This window comes from Somniosus microcephalus, chromosome 10 (assembly GCF_052327205.1).
Source record: "Somniosus microcephalus isolate GS21.2 chromosome 10, FLI_Smic_1.0, whole genome shotgun sequence".
NCBI classification, from domain to species: domain Eukaryota; kingdom Metazoa; phylum Chordata; class Chondrichthyes; order Squaliformes; family Somniosidae; genus Somniosus; species Somniosus microcephalus.
In genome coordinates this window covers 136,575,876-136,599,565 of record NC_140996.1, presented here as the reverse complement: position 1 = coordinate 136,599,565, position 23,690 = coordinate 136,575,876, and the positions used below count along the sequence as shown (strand labels likewise).

The 23,690-nt window shown below is 47.1% G+C and overlaps 1 protein-coding gene across 12 annotated transcripts in view; it reads right to left on the bottom strand.

Annotated features, from left to right (window-relative positions):
* Nucleotides 1-23,690, bottom strand: part of dlg2 (discs, large homolog 2 (Drosophila)) — a 1,642,261-nt gene that overhangs the window by 91,123 nt on the left and 1,527,448 nt on the right. For 8 of the 12 annotated variants that reach the window (XM_085998865.1, XM_085998868.1, XM_085998870.1 and 5 more), the window contains 3 exons: nt 10,428-10,527; nt 9,036-9,077; nt 8,195-8,245 (listed from right to left, as the gene is read on the bottom strand). In XM_085998865.1, coding sequence (XP_085854991.1) covers nt 8,195-8,245; nt 9,036-9,077; nt 10,428-10,527 — 193 coding nt within the window. Of the gene's footprint in view, nt 1-8,194; nt 8,246-9,035; nt 9,078-9,623; nt 9,670-10,427; nt 10,528-23,690 lie in introns of all 12 variants that reach the window. The other 4 variants (XM_085998867.1, XM_085998869.1, XM_085998876.1 and 1 more) reach the window with 2 other exon arrangements.

Here is a 23,690-nt window from a genome sequence, read left to right as displayed (position 1 = left end):
GGCCCGCTAGGTCGATGCCTTGGCCATCTTTGTGTGGCCCCTGCCCGCCCTGCTGCTCCTCCTCAAAGTAAGGCCATTGGCTGCTGCAAGGCTGGGGGCAGGCTCCAGAGGGGCACATGTCGTGACGGCAGATGCCCTTGGGGGTCGGCCTACTCGTGGTCTGGCCGTCGAGCGGGCGGCTGTTGAATGCTGCAGCTGTGGCTGGCCAGCATCAGTCGCTGCAGCAGCTCCTGGCAGCTCCACTGGGGGAGTGGCAGTGGCGGCTGGAGGAATGGGGGCAAGCTGGCGGATGGCAGGCGCTCGCTGGTTGCCTGAGACACTGGCACTCGCCCGGGCCAGCACTGCAGCATGCGCACCAATCTGCCGAGGGACAGACCGCTGTGCTGCTGCAGCGCGCCGGGTGCCCTGGCGATGCCTGGCTGACACAGCGAGTGTGGCAGCAGTGAGTGCCCGTGTTGACCTGTTCAGTGACCGCATCAGAGCACCCAGTGATTGCACAGCACCACTGATCACCTGGCCACTCGCTGCCTGAGCTGCCCCGAATTCCGCCCAACTGGTGGCCTGTGAGGCCCCGACGTCGGTGACACTCCGAGAGAGGGACTCGATGGCCTCAGGCAACCGTGCCACTACCCCCATGAGCTCCGTGTGCCGGCGCTCCGAGTCCGCGGACAAGTCCTCGAGGCGTTCCATCTCCTCAGCGAAGACCATCTCCGGACTGGAGGCCGGACTCTCCCTCTGGGGAGAAGGCCGCCGAGCTGGCCGACCCTTCCTGCGTTGCTGGAGGCCACTGGGCCCAGCAATTGGACTCCCCTCCGACCCTTCCCCCCTCTGGGGAGAAGGCCGCCGACCTGGCACCCCCCTCCCGCGTTTCTGCAGGCCGCAGGTCCCATGAGCTCCCCTCCCCTCCGACACTTCCGCGACGTTCCCCTCCAGGGAAGACGTGTCCCCTACATTGGCATGGGTTGCCACGGCTGAGGGTTCCCCTGATAGGCCGCCTTCCTCTTGCTCCTCCTCCTCCTCCTCCTCTGAGGGGCTGTCACTGGCAAGTTCAGGGACCTCCTCCTCACCATCTGAAACCAGGAAGGCACAAGAGTAGCTTTAGAGTGAGGAGAGGCCGTCAGCGAGGGATGCATGAGTGGTGGCATTCAGCGCATTGGTCGGACAGTGGCAAAGGATGTAGATCTGATGCGCAAGTGGGACGAGAGAGGTCCAAACGTGGATGTCCTTACCATTGGTGCCCAGAACAGGGTCGGCATCTCCACATGCAACAGGGCCAATCACCCGGGCACCCATGATGCGCTCCACGTGATGTTGAAGCTCGGTGAGCGGCTGGATCTGGGGTCGGCCTCCCCCGGTCGCAGTCCGGCTCTTCCGATTATTAGCCAGCTTGGCCTGCAAGAGAAAGGACGGCCTCTAAGTACAGTGTGTCGCCCTGATCTTGTGTGCACTGCCTCCCATGGTGGAATAGCCTGGCCAGTGTGTCGCCCTGATCTTGTGTGCACTGCCTCCCATGGTGGAATAGCCTGGCCAGTGTGTCGCCCTGATCTTGTGTGCACTGCCTCCCATGGTGGAATAGCCTGGCCAGTGTGTCGACCTGATCTTGTGTGCACTGCCTCCCATGGTGGAATAGCTTGGCCAGTGTGTTAAGTGCAGAATGTGCAATTGATGTTCATGCCTGTCCCATAGCTGCTGGATGAGGGCTGGCCATTAGGGCTTTCAGGTCCCTTTGCCCATAATGTGAGGTGCACATGCAAGGATGAGGAGGTCACTGGAAAGGGTACTCACCCTGACAATCCGCGTGAGGTCATTAAACTTTTTGCGGCATTGGACACCGGTCCTGGGGACCTCGCTGTTGGCTGACACCTTGCTGGCGACATGCCTCCAGGCTCTCCGGTAGGCGCGGAGCGGCACCCTCCTGCCATTGTCCGGGTACAAAATATGGCGCCTCTTCTCCACACCACCAACCAGCACACTCAGATCACGCTCTGAGAAGCGCTGCGCTCGTTCACGGGCCCTCTGCATGGCTTCAGGCGCTATTTGGGTCCAGCAGCAGTGTTCAGGCCTAGCTGGAGGGCTCCACTATCCAGGGCGTGGCAGCAGACAAAGTCGACCCTTCCCCCTTAAGAGCTGGCCGGCGCCAGGGTGTCTGCTGTCAATCACGAGATGGCCGCACCTGCGCTGCGCCCGGCCTGGGCGCTCTCGCTCAGCACCTCCGGCTTAGCGCCTAAAGAGAGGCGTCCAGCACCAGTTTTAGCGCTCGAGCAAACTCTTAGGGCGAAGCTCATGAATATCGCAGAAGTGGCCTCGATTTGGCGGCGAGCGCAAACTTTAGCGGCCGCCCGACTTTAACGCCCCAAAAGTGGCTACAATGAATTTCTAGGCCCTTTACTCTTATACTCAAATCCTCTTGTAATAAAGGCCAACATACCATTTCCTTTCCCAATTGCTTGCTGCACCTGCATGTTAACTTTCATGTGTACTGCCCCCCGATTATCAAAATCCATGACAAGGCCTTGGACAACGTGGACCACTTTCCATACCTCTGGAGCCTACTGTCAACAAGGGCAGACGTCGATGACGAAGTCCAACACCGCCTCAGTGTGCCAGTGCAGCCTTCGGTCGCCTGAGGAAGAGAGTGTTTGAAGACCAGGACCTCAAGCCCGGCACCAAGCTCATGGTCTACAGAGCAGTAGTAATACCCGCCCTCCTGTATGCCTCAGAGACATGGACCATGTACAGCAGGCACCTCAAAGCACTGGAGAGGTACCACCAACGCTGCCTCCACAAGATCCTGCAAATCCATTGGCAGGATAGGCGCACCAACGTCAGTGTTCTCGCTCAGGCCAATATCCCCAACATTGAAGCTTTGACCACGCTCGACCAGCTCCGATGGACGGGTCACATTATCCGCATGCCCGATACGAGACTCCCAAAACAAGCGCTCTACTCGGAGCTCCGACACGGCAAGAGAGCCCCAGGTGAGCAGAGGAAACACTTCAAGGACACCCTCAAAGCCTCCTTGAAAAAGTGCAACATCCCCACCGACACCTGGGAATCCTTGGCCCAAGACTGTCCAAAGTGGAGGAGAAGCATCCGGGAAGGCGCCGAATACCTCGAGTCTCTTCGCCGGGAGCAAGCGGAAGCCAAGCGCAAACAGCGGAAGGAGCGCACGTCAACCCAAGCACCCCACCCACCCGCCCCTTCAACCACCGTCTGCCCCACCTATGACAGAGACTGTAGGTCCCACATTGGACTCATCAGTAACTTGAGAACTCATTTTTAATGTGGAAGCGAGTCACCTTCGGTTCCGAGGGACTGCCTAAGAGAGTACAAGGACACCCAGGTCCCTCTGAACCCCAATCTCTCACCATTTAAAATATACTCTGCTTTTCTATTTATCCTACCAAAGTGGATAACTTCATAATACTCCAAATTATATTCCATTTGCCATGTTCTTGCCCACTCACTTAGCCTGTCTATATCCCCTTGAAGCCTCTTTGAATCCTCCTCACAACTTATAATCCCACCCAGCTTTGTATCATCAGCAAACTTGGATATATTACATTTGGTCCCCTCATCTAAATCATTGATAAAGATTGTGAATAGCTGAGGCCCAAGCACTGATCCTTGCAGTACCCCACTAGTTACAGCCTGCCAACCTGAAAATGTCTCTGTTTTCTGTCCGTTAACCAATCCTCAATCCATGCTGGTATATTATCCCCAATCTCATGAGCCCTAATTTTGTTTAATAACCTCTTGTGTGACACCTTATCGAATGCTTTCTGAAAATCCAAATACACCACATCCATTGGTTCCCCCATATCTATTCTGCTAGTTACAACCTCAAAAAACTCTAACAGATTTGTCAGACACGATTTCCTTTTCATAAATCCATGTTGATTCTGCCCAATCCTATTATTATTTTCTAAGTGCCCTGTTACCACGTCCTTAATAATAGATTCTAGCATTTTCCCTACTACTGGTATCAGGCTAACTGGTCTATAGTTCCCCGTTTTCTCTCTCCCTCCTTTCTTAAGTAGTAGGGTTACATTTGCTACCTTCCAATCCATGGGAACCGTTCTAGAATCTATGAAATTTTAGGAAATGACAACCAAAGCATCCACTAACTCTATAGCCACCTCATTCAAAACCCTAGGATGTAGGCCATCAAGTCCAGGGTATTTATCGGCTTTCAGTCCCATTAATTCCTCCAGTACTATTTTTTTACTGATACTAATTTCTTTTAGTTCCTCATTCTCGCTAGACCCTTGGTTCTCCACTATTTCCGGGAAAGTTTTTGCATCTTCTTCCGTGAAGACAGACACAAAGGGCAGGATTTTCATTGGGCTGTGGAGGCAGGATTAGAGGCGTGTGGGGGGTTAAAATCTCAAAATCGGGAGGCACAAACCCATCCCGCCCACAACCTGCCTCCATGCCAGTTTCAAAGGAGGCGGATACCTGACCTGTGCTGGGAGCCACCTCCCCGAGGCGGAAAGGGGATTAGTGCAAATTAACTGCCTGTTAACAGGTAGTTAACAGGCAGTTTTTAGCCTAATCCCTATTTTTATTCCTGAAGTGTGGGATTCCCGATGGCTCCAAACCACGCCAAGTTAGCGAGGTGGACCGTCGGGCTGAAGAACTTGGAGGGTTCCAGATGTCCGTTGTTCAGGTGAGTGATGGGTGCATGAGTGCAGAGGTAAGTGTGTTTGGTGTGTGTAAAGTGTTTAAAGAAGTTTTACTTACCTTTTCTTACCTTTACAGCCTTCCTTCCTTCAGGTCTCGGGAGTCCCTCATCTCACCGGCACAGAAAGCAGAATGGCCGCGAGCTGTCAAAAGTTGCAGCAGTCAGCTTTCTGTTCTGGAGAGATCTCTAAATCAGCCTGAGAGTACTTGGAGTACAGATTGTCAGTGTTTGACAACTTCAAAGAGCTGTCAAACGCTGATATTTCAGCTGTCAAAAGCTCTTGACAGATGAAATGTCAATCTGTGATGTCACCTGTTGCCGGGTGGCCCTTAATTGGCCTGCTGAGCCCACTGGGCGGGCTCAATAAGGTCAATCAAGTGAAAATCACGTGGGTTGGCCACAACTCAATGGAGGCGGGACTACAACCCCGAGATTAGTAGTCCCGCCTCCTACACGCCTCCAGTATTAAAATCCAGCCCAAAGTATTTGTTTAATTTCTCTGCCATTTCCTTATTCCCCATTATAATTTCTCCTGTCTCAGCCTGTAAGGGACCCACATTTACTTTTGCTAATCTTTTCCTTTTTACATACCTATAGATGCTTTTACAGTCTGTTTTTATGTCTCTTGCTAGTTTACTCTCATTCTATTTTCCCTTTTTTTAAATCAATTTCTTGGTCCTCCTTTGCTGAATTCTAAAATCCTCCAAATCCTCAGGCTTACTACTCTTTTTGGCAACATTATAAGCCTCTTCCTTTGATCTAATACTATCTTTAACTTCTCTTGTTAGTCACGGTTGGACCACTTTTCCTGTGGGGTTTTTGTGCCTTAAAGGAATGTATATTTGTTGTAAATTATGTATTAATTCATTAAATGCTAGCCATTGCTTCTCTACCATCATACCTTTTAATGTAGTTTCCCAATCTACCTTAGCCAACTCGCCCCTTATACCTACGTAGTTTGTTTCGTTTAGATTTAAGACCCTAGTTTCAGATTTAACTAAATCACTTTGAAACTCAAAATAAAATTCTATCATATTATGGTCACTCTTCCCTAAAGGCCCCTTTACTACAAGGTTATTAATTAACCCTTTCTCATTGCACAATACTAGATCTAAAATAGCCTGTTCCCAAGTTGGTTCCTCAACATACTGATCTAGAAAACTATCTTGCATACATTCCATGAATTCATCCTGCACTCTATTATTGCAAATTTGGTTTGCCCAGTCCATATGTAGATTAAAGTCCCCCATGATTATTGTTAGATGTGCCTCTAATTTATTGACTTATACTCTGCCCTACATTACAACTACTGTTTGGAGGCCTATAAACAACTCCCACTAATGCTTACTGCCCTTGCTGTTTCTTACCTCCACCCAAACTGATTCTACTTCTTGATTTTTGGAGCTAAGATCTTTTCTCTCTACCGTCTTTATCCCATCCTTTATTATCAGGGCTACCCCTCCTCCTTTTCCATTTTGCCTAACTCTTCTAAAAGTTAAGTATCCTGGAATATTTATTTCACAACCTTGGCCACTTTGCAACCACGTCTCTGTCATGGCTGTTAGATCAAACCTGTTCATTTCAATCTGCGCTATTAATTCATCTATTTTGTTGCGAATGCTTCGCGCATTCAGATATAGTGCCTTTAGCTTTGACTTATTTCTATTTTTCATAGATGTCACCTTAGTCACTGATGCCTTATTACCTTTGTTACTCTCTCTGTCCCTTCCTAACCCACTCTGCTTATTTTTACCGAAAGCTGTACTCTGCTCCAGAGCCTTGACATTTCTCTCGCTGCTTTTAAATTTACTCTTTCCTGAATCCTCCCACCCCCTCTTCATTAGTTTAAAGCCCTGTCTACTGCCCTAGTTATTCGGTTCGCCAGGACACTGGTCCCAGCATGGTTTAAGTAGAGCCCGTCCCAACGGAACAGCTCCCTCTTTCGCCAGTACTGGTGCCAGTGCCCCATGAACTGAAACCCCTTCCTCCCACACCACTCCTTAAGCCACACATTTAAACCTCTAATCTGTTTGTCCCTATGCCAATTTGCGCATGGTTCAGGTAACAATCCAGAGATTATTACCTTTGAGGTTTTGCTTTTTAATTTGGATCCTAGCTCCTCAAACTCCCTCAGTAGAACCTCATTCCTAGTTCTACCCATGTTATTGGTTCCTACGTGGACCACGACAACTGGATCCTCCCCCTCCCACTCCTAGGCCTAAAAATTTGGTTGCTTTGCACCTCCCGTTAGCGCCCTAAGGAGGGGGGGGTCGCAAAGCAACTAGCGCCCGGGCGCGGCTCTGCCAACGCCTCCCGTGAAATTCAGCGGGAGGTTAGCGGCGGCGGTAACCGTTAGTGCCCCGTGGTGCTGCATCACCGGCGATGATGTCATCGCCGTGCACAGCGCCCTGCCCGCAATCTTTGGTAGTGCCGCCTGACATACCACCGGACACTATGTCCGACGGGGTCAGGGGGCCTACCTGCGGCCGGGGGGGGGGGGCCTATTTAAAGATGAGGTACTGGGTGTCCATTTTTGTTGCTGTCCGCCTGCCAGCACCTGCCCCGGCCTCCTGACCAGCCCCCCAACGGAGTGCCGGCTGCGCTCCGTGAGCCCGGCACTCCGATCCCTGGTGGCCCAGCTGGGCCCCGGGTCACGCTGCGTAAGGCCCCTTCCCTTTAAGAAGGGGAAGAAGGCCTGCAGTACCACGGTACGACGTGCCGCAGCATGTGGTGCTGTGGCACGTAGCGCCGCGATATTCCCTCGCAGCACCCCAAGAGGGAGGCGGGGCGCTTCCAGTAGTGTCCCGCTTCCCTCTTGGGGCGCTCCCGATGAATTTCGGCCGCAGGGGCGCTAATTTTTTCGGGGAGCTAAAAGTAACGACCCGGCGAAGTTAGCACCACAAAGAGGGCGCGACGCAATTTCGCCCCCCAAGTTCTTCTCCAGCCTTTAGTAAAACTTTATTACTAAAGTTTTTCTTGGAAAACATTTTTAGAATATGATATGCATTAACACAATTTGCAATTGAAGCAGACTATCGCGTGATTTAAGAGGAAATTAGACAAACACTTGAAGAGGAAAAATATAGGTAAGGTAAGGAAGGTCTCTTTCCTCAGGCTTTTTTTTACCAGAATCACAGAGAGTCTTGTGCATGCTGCCATACTAGAATGCTGACAAACTATTCTCTAGTATGACTGGAAGTCATGTCTTATTTGAGATAAGAGTAGCATGTTTAACCAGAGTTGCAGTCTACACTGCGGCAGTCCTTTAAAGCGATGATATGTTATTTTGGTAAAGTATCAACAAATTTTGCCGTAATCATAAACAAAAAGATGGAGCAATGATGTAATTGACAATGCAATGAATTTTTTTATCATGTATATTTTTGCAAGTATGAACATATCCGAAGCAGTGTGAACTTCATCTTTTTTGGCTGGCTGACCATATACAAAAGTTCTGAATGAAGCAACAAAAGCCCTTTAAAAAAAAATCTGCAATTCTATTTGACTTACTCTCTTGCTGTGTAACTGGTTCATATGAAAGAATGCAGTCTTCTGGGCCCCCTGATCACAGAAAGAAAAAAAATACATCTCAAAGAAAAATTCTTTACTCCAGTTCTTATTAAAAGAAAGCTTACTCACTCATAACCTTAAAAAATACAGCATTTGTTCAGTATACGAAGGGCACCAATTCATTACAATTAGGATCTTTCATAGAGCATTTTGAGCTAAATATGCTTTTCAAAGGGTTAATTTTTCTAAAAGGTACTATTTGACCTTCAAATATTTCATTGCAGAATTGTTGGAAAAGGTGTTGATTTTTAATTATTGCTCATAATAAATCCTGTTGCAAACTAAGAAAATGCTCTATGACTTTCCAGTTTATCACATGAGGGGGTTAACAAGCAATGCAGAAAGTATTTTATGTTAAAGCAAATGGCTAGTTTGACAAACCAGAAAACAAGTGAATTGAATGCTAAAGAAAATAAGCAATGGAAATTAAGAAGGCCTTAAAGTTACAAGAATTAAACCAGAATTAAAAAAAAAGTATTCTATAAAGAAACATTTAGATTGAAAAGTGCTTTATACAAAATCATAGATGCCGGAAGAACAAATAAGTGTGGCATCATTTAGCCCCAATGTGCCTCAGAGGTTTAAGATCCAATATTTGTCATGCACTGTTTGAATGTACAACAGAGAATAGAATAATGTACAGAATGATATTATGTAATAATATTATATATAATAAATATATATCATAATAAAAGTATATTTTAAAGCCATTTTCTTTCATCAAGTGCTACAAACAAAAAGCAGGAAATAAATATGGTACTCAAAAATAAAATAAACTTACTGTAGCTACTTTCACTATCGCTGGCATTAGAAGTAACATGTTCTGCAATAACAATATAGCAAATTAGGAAGAGTTTTAAAAAAGCGCCACAAGTAGTGACACAGAAATAGATTTTAAGAAAGGGAATTGTACACATGCCGCATAACAGAAATATACTTAATTAAAACATAAAGGAGCTTATATTGAGAAATAGCATTTAAAACAGCAGCAGTAATTGTTTTTTGGGGGCAGAGAGAAAAGTGCAGAAGGGAGTGAGGAGCGGTGCAGATTTCTGGATAGTATGTTGTCTACACATGATGCTGTGCATCCCAGCAGCACAGCACAAGTTACTAATGTAATATAAACAATGGATGTCATCAAGACAGAAAACGACATTCTAATAAGTGTTTAGACAGTGATTTGTGCACTGGTTTCGATTGATCATGCAGAAATAAAAGAAACTAAAAAGGTCGGGGCATTCATATTGGTTTTCTACCAGAAGCTCCATTTTTACATGCTGGGGCTCTCCTTGGCGATATATGCAAATAATAGTTCAAAAAATAATAATTATATAGTGACATGTTATTGTGGCCATTCTTCAGAACTTACTCAGAGTCTTTGTTCCATAACCATCGTCGGCTAACCCGGGGATCTCCTGCACAGTAGTCCCCAGACAGCAAGCAAAGACAGGAAGAATAACCGCAGAAGAGGAAGGAAGAAGTCAGTGGATTTGAACTGAATACTACCATGACAGACCATGCAGATAAGCCAATCAGGAGCCCAATTGTATTTTCACATGGCACTGTGGCATTACCGTACTTGTTTTTCCAGAGGTTTTTTTTGCCTGAATTAATACATACCAAAATGGTGCAATTCAAAGACAGTATCCCTTTGGTTCCCAAACGCAAATTGTATTTCATATATTGAACTATCAACAAATAGATTGACAGTGTCTGCTGAGGTGGTACAACCTGGTTTTAACATTTTGTGGATTGCAGTTAGTTAAATAGATGAACATAGCATTATAGCAGCAAAAGAGTGCTAGCGTAATTCAGGGGCATATCAGAAACATCCCAAAATAGTGTATCTATTGCAAAAAAACTGCAAACAATCTTATTCTTTGAACAGTGTGGAATATTGTTTAATTCTTGGCCAGATTTGTATTTATTTTGAAATACAATGTACTTAGGTTGAAAAAAAAGGGACACGGTCTCTACCTCTCCCAATCAACTTCTTTTCACACCTGTTTATAAAAATGTCTCCTTTTGGGGAACAAGAAATAATATGATGGGATCCAGATTGCTGTCACACATTGGTCACAGTAGTATAGCCTCACCTGCCTCTGTGTGAGTGTGTATATATGTAGGTGTCTTGTGTGCACTGTCAGCTATGCTGTCTCTTAGGCCTACTTACGTTCTGGATCACTGGCTTCCTGCTCACTGTGGTCCTTGTTCTTGTAGAATGGGAATTTTCGTGAAAAGATGAGGTTCTTTTTACGCTTGTCATTGAATGACTGTGAAGGAGAAAAGGCATGGGGCAAACAGGGACAACTACAGTAATTGCTGTCATACTCATGCTGACAAACCCACAGGTTGTAAAAGCGGAAGTAACAGCAGTGACTTACACTCACGAGCCATCATATACTTCACTCAGTTCAAACTCGCTGCTGGTCTTTTGTGGGAACGCATCTTCTGGGAGATTTCAGTCCTTTTCTAAACATATAGTTTGATCATTCTTTTCAGTCCATGCAAAATAGTTCCATTACAGGAGTTTTTATAAGCTCTGATGTGCAGAAATTGATGGTAATCACCAGCATCTGGCACAACCAGCTTACAAAAGCCCAGAAACAGCTATGCTCTTTTTGTTTAAAAGAAAATAGAGCACCTTAGAATATTAATTATATCACACATGAACTGCAAACATCCCGGAACTCTAGCAATTCAACACATGCAGTGCGAAAATAGTAATTCATGAATCACTGGACATTAGGGGGCCATTTTTATGAATGCACACTATCACGAGCCAACCTTGCCCAAAGGCTGAATATACTGGGAACTCATGGGCATGCTGCCAGTGATTTTCTGTCTTTTTATTTTAGTAGACAAAAAGGTGTGGGTGGTATGCCTAGGATTTCCAGATATACGCAGCTGGCAGGCAAGGCTGCACTCATTAATAACATTGCCCTCTCAAGATTTAGTTATGCTGGAGCAGATTTTTAACTTGTCGCTCTGACGTAAAACTGGCATTGCAATATAGAAACTGCTAGATTTCCATTTCCATTGATTTCAATGGAAGTAAAATCAGGTGGCTTCTATAACGAGCAGCAGTTTGCAACGCCAGTTTTACGCCCGAGTGGCAAGTTGAAAATCTACCCCATTGTCTCTACGATAATGTGAGAGAAGCAAAATGGAAAGAGTATTGGGCTTGTTTGGATGTTCAAGGCTTTGATGGAGATACGTTGCTTTAGCATTAAACTCATAACTAAGCAATGTGATTTAGCAAGTTTGCTTGTTGTCCAATGCACTGCAGTTTAGCTAACTTACACAAAATAAACTCATTACCCAAAATTACCAGAAACACCAGCATTTGCCAAAATTGGCATGTTAACTGAATTGGTAGTTTATCTTAAAAAGAATTTGCAGTTGTGTGATTTGACTATCGAACTAATGGTAGCTCAACCCTTGATTTCTGGTGATTACGTGCACAGGTGCAGGAGCACACTTTAGGGATTTGGTAATTATGTACAAAACACTTTTGGCTCTTGTAGTCAGAAAAGAGTTTAAAGGATTCCTGTTATTTACAAATGCCAACTTAATAAACATCATTGTCACTGCTATTTTCCTCCACTTTTACATCTGAACAGTAATTCAACATTTGTTCAGAAACAAAACGTAATTTAAAAAAAGGAACACTCTGAACAAAAGACATTGGGCTCGATTTAATAATTATACATTTGTTAGTGTTATGTCAGGGCTGGTTGTGATGAGATTGTACTGGCATTTGAAACACCAAATATCAATTTTTATATTAGTACAGTATCTGTGCCATGTATAAAAAAACATAGTTACTGGCCTAATATGATGCAGCAGATGGCATGGTCAGTCTTATACTGGGGAAGTACTGTATGGGATACTGGTGGTGAGTTCTGAGGTCATTCCTCCTCACTGATGTTTTTGCATTCTTTTCCATATCATATTACTTTATTTTTAGATATCACAAATTTGCAAGCGTTCATATTCCCTTTAGGTGGTGGTAGGCAGGAGGGGGTGGGTGGGGAAGAAGGGGATATACAACTTTGTTTAAGGAAGGTTTTACTCATATTATGAAAGGCAAATTTTGAACACGTAGTTCTGGACTACATCAATTCTGGTGCAAACAAGGATGCATAAATAACCATCTACATTGGCTCAAAATAGTGAAATAAAGGTTATGCTCTATTCAGCATACAAAAGGGCAAACTGTTTTTATTTGGTGAAGAAACTGAATTAAAATTGTAGATGGGTTTTTTGAGGTACACAAAGCATTAGTGTCAGTATATGCTGTGATTATCCCTCAGCAGCAGTGCAACCACATATTAAATCGGGCCCATTATGAAGACATGTTTTAAAAAAGACAAAATATGCCACTTAACATAATGCTATGAAACAATACACAAGGCATGCTATGTAGGCAAGGAATCAAGACAGGGAAATTAAAGCTTGGCTGAAATAATAAAACTTTGTTGTGTTGACAACATCTCGGATTCATGCAAGTCATACATGACAAATGCAATTTTAATATTAAATGAGATTCAAAAAACATGAAATGTAACAGAAATGCAAGTGTTTTCTCCGTGTTCTATGTAACTGGGTCTGTAGTAATGACTGATAATATCTATTTGTTTTTTTAAAATCAAGTTCTAAGGAGCAACATGTATTTAATCACAGGGCAGAACAACAGCTCAACTTCAGTGAGCACAATTTTCTAGACATATCACAGAATAAATGTCTATCCCAAATGTAAAAATGAATCAGATTTTTTTATCATCTGTTAAATGATGCTAACCTTTATTGGAAGTGAACATTCTAGTAAATACATTTGATCTACAGTCGTCTATCACCATTTTAGTTTTTCTTCTTCTTGCTTCTTTTTCCATCAATTTTCTCCTCTTCTTTCCAGAAGGCACTGACTCTTTGCTGGGAAATGGTTCCATGGGCACTGGTACCTCCCCCCTGCTGACCATTCTTCATGTGTGAGCGCTGGCTGAGATCAACTAAGTCAGCATAGGCCCAGGATCAAACTTGGAACCTTCCTGGTCTCTATGGCCAGCTACTTCAGTGAACCATCGGAGAAGCTCAAGTTTGTCAACATTTTAATGGTGTAGTGTGGATGTTTGATTTTGCTTGAAATAGTTGAAAAAAAGGTTTCTTTAAATGCCTGATATATTGGGATCCATGAATACAAACTGTAGGTGGTCAGGTTAGTTGGTTTGGTGCAAAGTGAATGACATTCAGACGATCAAAGCAGTTGCCTTGATATTGATTGAAAATCATTTTCAAAGGCATTTTGACGCAAGGAGATAATACTCCAGTTTAAATGCATCTATTTGTATTTAGAGATGAAAAGTGAAAAATGTTTTAATCTGATGCCAAATGGGGCAGTTTACATCCATGTGACATCTTTGACTTGGTCCTGCATTTGCAGCAACGAAAACTTTCTTATAATTCAAGTTCAATGTGAAATTACTCTAACCATTAGCGAGCCAGGAATTTGATCAATCACAAAACAAGAGCATACTAAACGACCAATATATCATCAGGGATCAGAATAAAGAACTGAGAAGGACAAGTATTTCATTAGTCTAACATACAAAAGTAAGTAAGCATGTGAAGAGACAGATGTTTTCTCTTTTGTGATTTGGGAGTAAAAGAGTGATCTTTGCAACTTCAAGCATTTGTATGTTTATAGTAGCCTGATTAAAAAGTGTAACCCCACACTAAGGCCGCGATTTTGCCGGCGCTCAGATGGCGGGTTTGGAGGCAGGTCAGAGGTTAAAGTCTTTTTGATTGACGGCGGGTTCCGAACCCGCTGTCATCCCGCCTCCACACAACCTTCCCAAGTGTTGGGTCCCCGATTTGCGAATGGACTCGACACCTAGCGGCGGGAAATGGATTAAAGGCAATTAACTGCCTATTAACAGGTACTTGTGAGCAATTTTCAGGGTCTTTTTTGATTTTCCAGCTTTTGGGTCAGGTTTCACAATATCCGGACAACACGCCAGGTAAGTGTGGCGTGTTGTGAGTCTGGTCTGATGTTTGTGAAAAGATGACAGCTGCAGAAGTGGTGTCAAGGATGCCATGTTGCACATGGTGAGTTTCAGAGCAAAGAAAATGTTGGTTACTGCATTTTTAATACATATACAGATTTCTTTAGCTTACAAGTTTTTAAATCCAACTGTATGTCCAGTGCCACCTCATTGGGAGCACCTCTCTCACCATTGACAGATCACTTCTGTCATCTCACCTGCAGCTGCTATCTATTGCAGCAACATCGGAGCCAATGAAACAATCAGACCTTGGTCCTCCAACTCCTTCCACAATCATCCCCAACACCAACATCACCAACCTCATCACCAACCTTCACCGCCATCACCTGATGCTGCACCGGACACGAGCATCAGCCCCTGACAACATTGTTGCCCGGGAGGCCAGCGATGGCATCACCATGGCCAGACTTTCTTCACTTGATGCTGTATACCCTGGCTGCCACATGATGTGCCAGGTTGACACCATCCCACACCAGCACCATGAAGCATCCCTTTAATGTCCAAGCCATTCTATGCACACACATCACAATAGCGGGGCGGGGGGAAGTTATGACTGAACAATCACTGGAACTCAGTAAGACACTTCTCAATGTGCAATCAGATCTGTGCAATAAGGGGCACTTTTTGAAAAAGAGATTTCACTGTATGACAACACATTACCAGAAACTTCACATGGACATTGGCTAAACCTCTCAAGTGCCCACACTTGTGTGTTGTTAGTTGGTATGCTTGCAGTAGAATGAGGGTGAGTGTGAGGGGTGGCTAGTGAGATGGGGAAGTGATAAAGTAGATAGAGAGGGTTGGGTGGAGGTGTAAGGCAAGTTGGTGTCCTGGGGAGGTCTCTTCCGCCCTTGGAAGGGAAGAGAACCTCCCTGCGTACTGTGACTCCATCCATAAGCATATGGAGGGAGTCATTGGAGAGCCTGGGTGAAAGGGTTCACCTTTGTGCAGTGATTGTCAGTGTTTTCAGCCCCTCAATGCTGTCAAACACTGAAAAATCAACTGTCAAAATAAAATTGTGCATGGTCCCTTTAAGGAAACTGGCAGATGACGCGTCATCAAATGACGTCATCAGACCCTTTTCCTGTTAATTGGCCAGTAACAAGGCCAATCAAGGGAAAATCATGTCTGCAGAGCGGAGGCAGCTGCGGGCGGGACAGGAACCTGGAAACTAGCTGACCCGCCCCCATCCCGACACCGCTGAGAAAATCGCGGCCTATTAATTGGGATACTTATACTGACACAGTGACTTCTATATGGCACTAGAGCAGCAGTATTCTTGTACAGCTCAGGGTTACATATGGCATTTCACCCCCTCACCTGTGGCCTTCAGCAGACTTACTTCCATATGTCTCAAGGCCTCAATTATTGGCTCATGAGCTCGAGAATGTTGAAGGAGTTTGGAATCGGCGGGGGGGGGTTCCATGGGGGGGGGGGGGGCGTTCCGTGGAGTGGGGGGGAGGGGAGAGAGAGAGAGTTAAAAAAAATAAACAATGCAATGGTTTAAAAAATCTAAGCATATGAGCTGCTTTATGGTAGGTCTGTGAGAATGGCCTTCAAGCGAGTCACTGCTCAGTATATTGCCACTCAACAGAAATTTAATAAGTACTCTTGCACTTGCACTCTTGCAGAATATAGCATAACACACCTCCTTCATATCTATCTCTCTATACAAGAAAATATTATGGTATAAATTTGTAGTGGTCAAAATTTAATAATTCATTCATTAAATTTGCTAAGATAATTGTAGGCAGATTTTACATTTTAGAAGGTATCAGCTGTAAAAAAAAAATGCTTCTTTTGTCTCCAATTCCTTTACAAAATGAATTCCTTGAGTATCAGACTCATAGGTAGCAGGAATAAGTCCTGTATCTTTTATAACTCAGTTTCACTGCATTTTATATTAGAATCTGTCAGTTTTACAAATGTTTTCATTTTACTATTTTATTGAAAACACTATCCTGTGATGTTTTGAATGTTGTGGAGAAGACTAACCACTTATTAAATGCAAAACTAAAAAGCAAAATACATCCAACTTGATTTAGCTTGAATTACTTGAGTCAGACAGTAAGGTGAGGCAATGCCAAACATTATTCATATCTATGATTTAAAACACAAACATTCGATACTTCATCCCTCCTGATTACTGCTTGTCATTTTATAGAGCTCTGCCCAGACCAAAGTCATCTATTGTAACAAAACATATCCTTTGGTATTCTAAAAATACATTTGCAATACAATTTAATACTTTCCTGCTGAAAAGATTTAACATTTTGATAATTATAGTTGCATTTCTGCAGCAAAATAAAATGCATTTACTGTATTCAGACTATGATAAGAATTATATTTTTATCATTAGAAGTTATATAAAATCACTTTCTTGTAGAAAGAAAATATGGGTATTTTGAAAGACTGTAGCAAAAGACAGGACAAAAATGAAGGACATTAGATGAGTTATTATCTTGTTAATTCACCTCAATGTATCCTTCAAATAGTCTTAAAGATAAAAATATTCAATTTGAAAACCATCAAGAATCAACCTGCCAAGTCTACTGAGCATAATTTCCCAGCCCAGCACTGAGCCTCCCAAGTGTATACACCAGAAGAACATATGCCCCAAATTGAGCCTCCTTTGTGCAAACTACTGCTTGCCAAACCAGTTCATCATTGAGCCTTCTAAATTAATGCATTAGGTGGAATTGTAACCCCTTCGGTCCGGTGGAAACCGGGTGGAATAGGAGTTAAAATTTGCGGTATATTTTGCAGCTCGGATACTGCTCCGCGGGTGTTTTAACACCGGGCGGTTGAGGCATCTGTCTGATTCAGATCCAAGAGGGAAGTACAAAACATCTTTATGGGGCCAGAAGGAGTAGGATTGCTTCTCTAGGCCCCATAAGGAAAGTTTAAGCCTCTGCTGCCCTGGGCACCCCACCTTTCCCACCCGCAAAACCCTCCTGAACCCCCACACAATTTATCTGAGTGCTGACCTATGGACCACTCGATCTTTGCAGGACAGCACCTGGCCAGCTGCTTCCTTACATCCATTTCATGTGGGTAGCTGGCCAGTGAAATGTTAATGATGCTCGGCTATTAAATTGACTGGGGCCTAGAAATTCATTGTAGCCACTTTTGGGGCGGTAAAGTCGGGCGGCCGCTAAAGTTTGCGCCCGGCGCAAAATCGAGGCCACTTCTCCGATATTCATTAGCTTCGCCCTAAGAGTTTGCTCGAGCGCTAAAACTGGCGCTGCACGCCTCTCTTTAGGCGCTAAGTCGGAGGTGCTGAGCAAGAGCGCCGAGGCCGGGCGCAGCGCAGGGGCGGCCATCTCATGATTGACAGCAGACACCCTGGCGCCGGCCAGCTCTTAAGGGGGAAGGGTCGACTTGGTCTGCTGCCACGCCCTGGATAGTGGAGCCCTCCAGCTAGGCCTGAGCACTGCTGCTGGACCCAAACAGCACCTGAAGCCATGCGGAAGGCCCGTGAACGAGCGCGGCGCTTCTCAGAGCTTGATCTGAGTGTGCTGGTTGGTGGTGTGGAGAAGAGGCGCCATATTTTGTACCCGGACAATGGCAGGAAGGCGCCGGTCCGCGTCTACCGGAGAGCCTGGAGGCATGTCGCCAGCAAGGTGTCAGCCAACAGCGAGGTCCCCAGGAGTGGTGTCCAATACCGCAAAAAGTTTAATGACCTCACTCGGATTGTCAGGGTGAGTACCCTTTCCAGTGTCCTCCTCATCCTTGCATGTGCACCTCACATTATGGGCAAAGGGACCTGAAAGCCCTAATGGCCAGCCCTCATCCAGCAGCTATGGGACAGGCATGAACATCAATTGCACATTCTGCACTTAACACACTGGCCAAGCTATTCCACCATGGGAGGCAGTGCACACAAGATCAGGGCGACACACTGGCCAGGCTATTCCACCATGGGAGGCAGTGCACACAAGATCAGGGCGACACACTGGCCAGGCTATTCCACCATGGGAGGCAGTGCACACAAGATCAGGGCGACACACTGGCCAGGCTATTCCACCATGGGAGGCAGTGCACACAAGAGCAGGGCTACACACTGTACTTAGAGGCTGTCCTTTCTCTTGCAGGCCAAGCTGGCCAATAATAAGAAGAGCCGGACTGCGACCGGGTGAGGCTGACCCCAGATCCAGCCACTCACCGAGCTGCAACATCGCGTGGAGCGCATCATGGGTGGCCGGGTGATTGGCCCTGTTGCATGTGGAGATGCCGACCCTGTTCTGGGCACCAATGGTAAGGACATCCACGTTTGGACCTCTCTCGTCCCACTTGCGCATCAGATCTACATCCTTTGCCACTGTCCGACCAATGCGCTGAATGCCACCTCTCATGCATCCCTCGCTGACGGCCTCTCCTCACTCTAAAGCTACTCTTGTGCCTTCCTGCTTTCAGATGGTGAGGAGGAGGTCCCTGAACTTGCCAGTGACAGCCCCTCAGAAGAGGAGGAGGAGGAGGAGCAAGAGGAAGACGGCCCATCAGGGGAACCCTCAGCCGCGGCAACCCATGCGAATGTAGGGGACACGTCTTCCCTGGAGGGGAGCGTGGCGGAAGTGTCGGAGGGGAGGGGAGCTCATGGGGCCTGCGGCCTGCAGAAACGCGGGGGGGGGGTGGAAGCTCAGCGGCCTTCTCCCCAGAGGGGGGGGGGAAGGGTCGGAGGGGAGTCCAATTGCTGGGCCCAGCGGCGTCCAGCAACACAGGAAGGGTCGGCCAGCTCGGCGGCCTTCTCCCATGAGGGGGAAGGGTCGGAGGGGAGTCCAATTGCTGGGCCCAGCGGCGTCCAGCAACACAGGAAGGGTCGGCCAGCTCGGCGGCCTTCTCCCCAGAGGGAGAGTCCGGCCTCCAGTCCGGAGATGGTCTTCGCCGAGGAGATGGAACGCCTCGAGGACTTGTCCACGGACTCGGAGCGCCGGCACACGGAGCTCATGGGGGTAGTGGCACAGTTGCCTGAGGCCATCGAGTCCCTCTCTCGGAGTGTGGCCGACGTCGGGGCCTCACAGGCCATCAGTTTGGTGGAATTCGGGGCAGAGCAGGCAGCGAGTCGGGCGGCATTCGGGGCAGATCAGGCAGCGAGTCGGGCGGCATTCGGGGCAGCTCAGGCAGCGAGTGGGCAGCTGATCAGTGGTGCCGTGCAGTCACTGGGTGCTCTGATGAGGTCACTGAACAGGTCAACACGGGCACTCACTGCTGCCACACTCGCTGTGTCAGCCAGGCATCGCCAGGGCACCCGGCGCGCTGCAGCAGCACAGCGGTCTGTCCCTCGGCAGATTGGTGCGCATGCTGCAGTGCTGGCCCGGGCGAGTGCCAGTGTCTCAGGCGACCAGCGAGTGCCTGCCATCCGCCAGCTTGCCCCCATTCCTCCAGCCGCCACTGCCACTCCCCCAGTGGAGCTGCCAGGAGCTGCTGCAGCGACTGATGCTGGCCAGCCACAGCTGCAGCATTCAACAGCCGCCCGCTCGACGGCCAGACCTCGACTAGGCCGACCCCCAAGGGCATCTGCCATCACGACATGTGCCCCTCTGGAGCCTGCCCCCAGCCTTGCAGCAGCCAATGGCCTTACTTTGAGGAGGAGCAGCAGGGCGGGCAGGGGCCACACAAAGATGGCCAAGGCATCGCCCTAGCAGGCCAAAAAGTCGAATGTGTGGCCAGTTGTGTTTGTTTTTTGAGGCCGAGAATTGGATGTTTGTTTTTTTGAGGCCGAGAATTGGATGTTTGTTTTTTGAAGGCCGAGAATTGGATGTTTGTTTTTTGAAGGCCGAGGATGTGATGCTTGTTTTTTACGAAGGCCGAGGATAACGGACATTTTAGTTGCACTGTTTTGTTAATGCTCTCCAGGTTGTGGGAGCGAGTAATGTGTTTGAGTGTTTTTTGGGGGTTTCGTCTGTTTTTGGTTTTCATGTGGGAAGGGCCCTGAGTTTGTACAATAAAGCGTTTTATTTATTAACATTGTCCATGTTTGATCTTTGAAGTGTTTGTTGCCTTAACCGGCTGAGGGCTTGCGGAGCGGCTGCAATCATGTTCTTTCATTGGCACAAGCCATTCCCTGACAGGGGGCCTAGAAGTGACGTTCAATAAGCCGCCGACGGGCGGCCCTTGGACTTTCTGCCTCCCTCCTGGGCTGGTACTCCTTGTCCTCCTCCTCCTCATGCTCCTCCTGCTCCTCCTCCTGAGGTGGTGGTCCAACGTGAGGTGGCAGTGCCTGAGTCCTGCGGATAGCCAGGTTGTGCAGCATGCAGCCAACGACGACGAATTGGGAGACTCGCTCCTGCGAATACTGGAGGGCTCCCCCGGAGCGATCGAGACAGCGGAACCGTTGCTTGAGGATGCCGATTGTTTGGTCTATGATGTTCCTAGTCGCTTGATGGCTCTCGTTGTATGCCTCTTCAGCAGGGGTCGTGGGCGCGCGGAGCGGGGTCATGAGCCAGGTACACAAAGGATAGCCTTTGTCTCCGATAAGCCATCCTCTTGGGTGAGGCTGTGCCTGGAACATGTCAGCCACAGTTGTCTGTCGCAGGATAAAGGCATCGTGGCTGCTGCCTGGAAAGCGGGCATTGACAGCTAGGATGCGCTGCCTGTGGTCACACACCAGCTGTACGTTGAGGGAATGGTAGCCCTTCCGGTTGCGGTAATCCTCGGCATGCTCCAGAGGTGCCCGCAAAGCCACATGCGTGCAGTCAATGGCGCCCTGCACCATGGGGAAGCCCGCTATTCTTGCAAATCCCACTGCACGCTGCTGCTGCTTGTCCAGGGTCATGGGGAAGGAGATGAATTGATGTCTCCTTCTGAAAAGGGCATCGGTCACCTGGCGGATGCAGCAATGCACGGCGAACTGGGAGATGTTAGCGATGTCCCCAGCAGCGGATTGGAAGGAGCCAGTGGCATAGAAGTTGAGAGCCACCGTCACCTTCACTGCCACCGACAGAGACGTCCTGCGCATCAGCTGTGGCTGCAGATCTCTGTGAAGCAGCTGGCAGATGTCTGCAACCACCTCCCTTCTGAATCGCAGCCTCCTAACACACATCGCGGCAGACATGGTCAGATAGGAGGACTGCTGGCGGTATACCCTGGGTGGGTAAGGCCTCAGTTGGCGACGCCTGTTGCCCCCTCTGCGTCTAGCCAGGGCTGCCACTCTCTCACGGCGTCTGTAAGCCCTTCTGGCATAAGGCTGAAAGTCAGCGTTGGCACCCAATGCAGCCCCCATTATATGCTGGCAAACACTGAGCTCCCAATGAAGGCAAAGATAATTGCTAAGCTCTGGCCTGAGCCAAACATACCTGTCCTAGTGTTGGTCCAAACCAGTAAGCTCTCCTCCTTGGTCTCTCTCCAAAAAACCGTTGCACAAGAGTGAATGCTGCAAAATGGCTGGCCTTTATAGTGCAGGGTAAGTGCCCTTTAATTAGCGCTCCCCGCGGCCCGCCTCAGCTGTGTACCGTTCCACTTCACAGTCGTTAGGGCCGCCCGGCGCACAATGGGCCGGCGCGAGTGAAGTTCCGGTTCGGGGCGCACAAAGGGCGTTGCACGACGAAATGACGTCATGATCTGCGCGCGCAGCAGGGCGCGCGCTAAGACTTTGCGCCGGCGCTAAATGTGTACTGAAGTTGGGTCGAGGCGCAGATCGCGCTGCGCCCGGGCGCTAAGCGCCTAGCGCTCGAGATCTACTCCTCCTAAGGCGCTAACGGCTGGCGCGCCCAACTGAATTTCTAGGCCTGGGTGTCCTACAGAAATTCTTGGGCAGGAAGTCTGACACCTCTCCCCTGTTTTTTGCCTGGGAGTTCTTCGTGCGTTGACCCCACTATTGGGCTTCCTGAGCATATATTTCTTCTCAGAATGTGAGCCCATGACAATGCCTCCAGAGTGAATGTTGCCTCTGGACAAGTTGGATAGTCTATAATTTATTTATAACCAGTCCCGCTCCTGTGGTACTGCACATCATAGATCATTTGCATACAAATTCCCTCTAATATTATATATGATATAAAATAAAAACAGAAAATGCTGGAAATACTCAGCAGGTCAGGCAGTATCTGTGGAGAGAGAAACAGAGTTAACGTTTCAGTTCGATGACCTTTCGTCAGAACTGGAAAAAGCTGGAGATGGAACAGGTTTTTAAGCAAGTGCAGGGGCAGTGAAAGGGGGGAGGGGAGGAAAGAACAAAAGGGAAGGTCTGTGATAGGATGGAAGGCAGGAGTGATTAAGAGATGGTGCAAGGCAAAAGGAGATGGTAATGGGACAAGTTAAGAAAACAAAGATGGCTCTAGATGAAGTGTGAATAGCACTGGCAGAATGAAAGACAGCTGCCATGTGGGAAAGAGAAAAAAAATGAAATACATAAATGGAAAAAAAAGATAGGGGCAGAGGTTATGGTCTGAAATTGTTGAACTCGATGTTGAGTCCAGAAGGCTGTAAAGTGCCTAATCGAAAGATGAGCTGCTGTTCCTCGAGCTTACGTTGAGCTTCATTGGAACAGTGTAAGAGGCCGAGGACGGTGAGGTCAGAGTGGGAGTGGAGCGGAGAATTAAAGTGACAGGTGACCGGAAGCTCGGGGTCCCCCCTACGGACTGATATTGTTACTTTTAAAGATAGTTGCTCATCTAGCTTTGTAGGCTTTTTTTTTAAACAGCTTTTTTGCACTCCACTTTGCAGCTCAAGTCATGGCTGGATGTAATTTTGTAACTTTGCTTGGATTTATTAACAAAGATTTTCATTTTCAGCGGAATAATTTCATAAACTATTCCCCTGTATTATGCACCTGCCTCAATCCAACAGTTCCCAGGCTATGTACAAATACTGAAGCTGCCCTCAGCTCTTCAGTCTGCTGCAACTCGGGGTGCTTCCTCATTTGTTTTAATTGAATTTCATTTTTGCTAATGGTAACTATGCGAATGACAACAGTCCATCTGCTCTTTCTTTTCCCTCTAGCCTGTTCCTCAGAGCCAATGCAAAATGTTCCATTCCCTCATTTCTTTCATCAGCAACTGATGTAGGTGCACATGTAACAGTGTTGACTAACTTAAGTCTGTACAGCACTCACTTCATCTCAAGCACCCAAAATAAAACCAAACTTAAAAGCATCTTACACGTAACTCAACTCTGATGATTTGCTTCCTTATTAATTGCATTGAGGTAACAGATGCACAAAAATTCAAACTAGAATGGAAATTCTATGCCCATAAAAATATCTATTTTGTTCCATTTTTAGATCTTTGAAAAGAAACTGATTTGTTTTGCATTGCCTTGTGCTTTTTTTAAATGAAGAAACACCCCTTTAGCCTTCACTCTGCTTCTATCCCTTACTACAGATGAGGCAAGGGCTGGACGTAAATTCTGAAGGTATCAATCTTGTTTGGCAT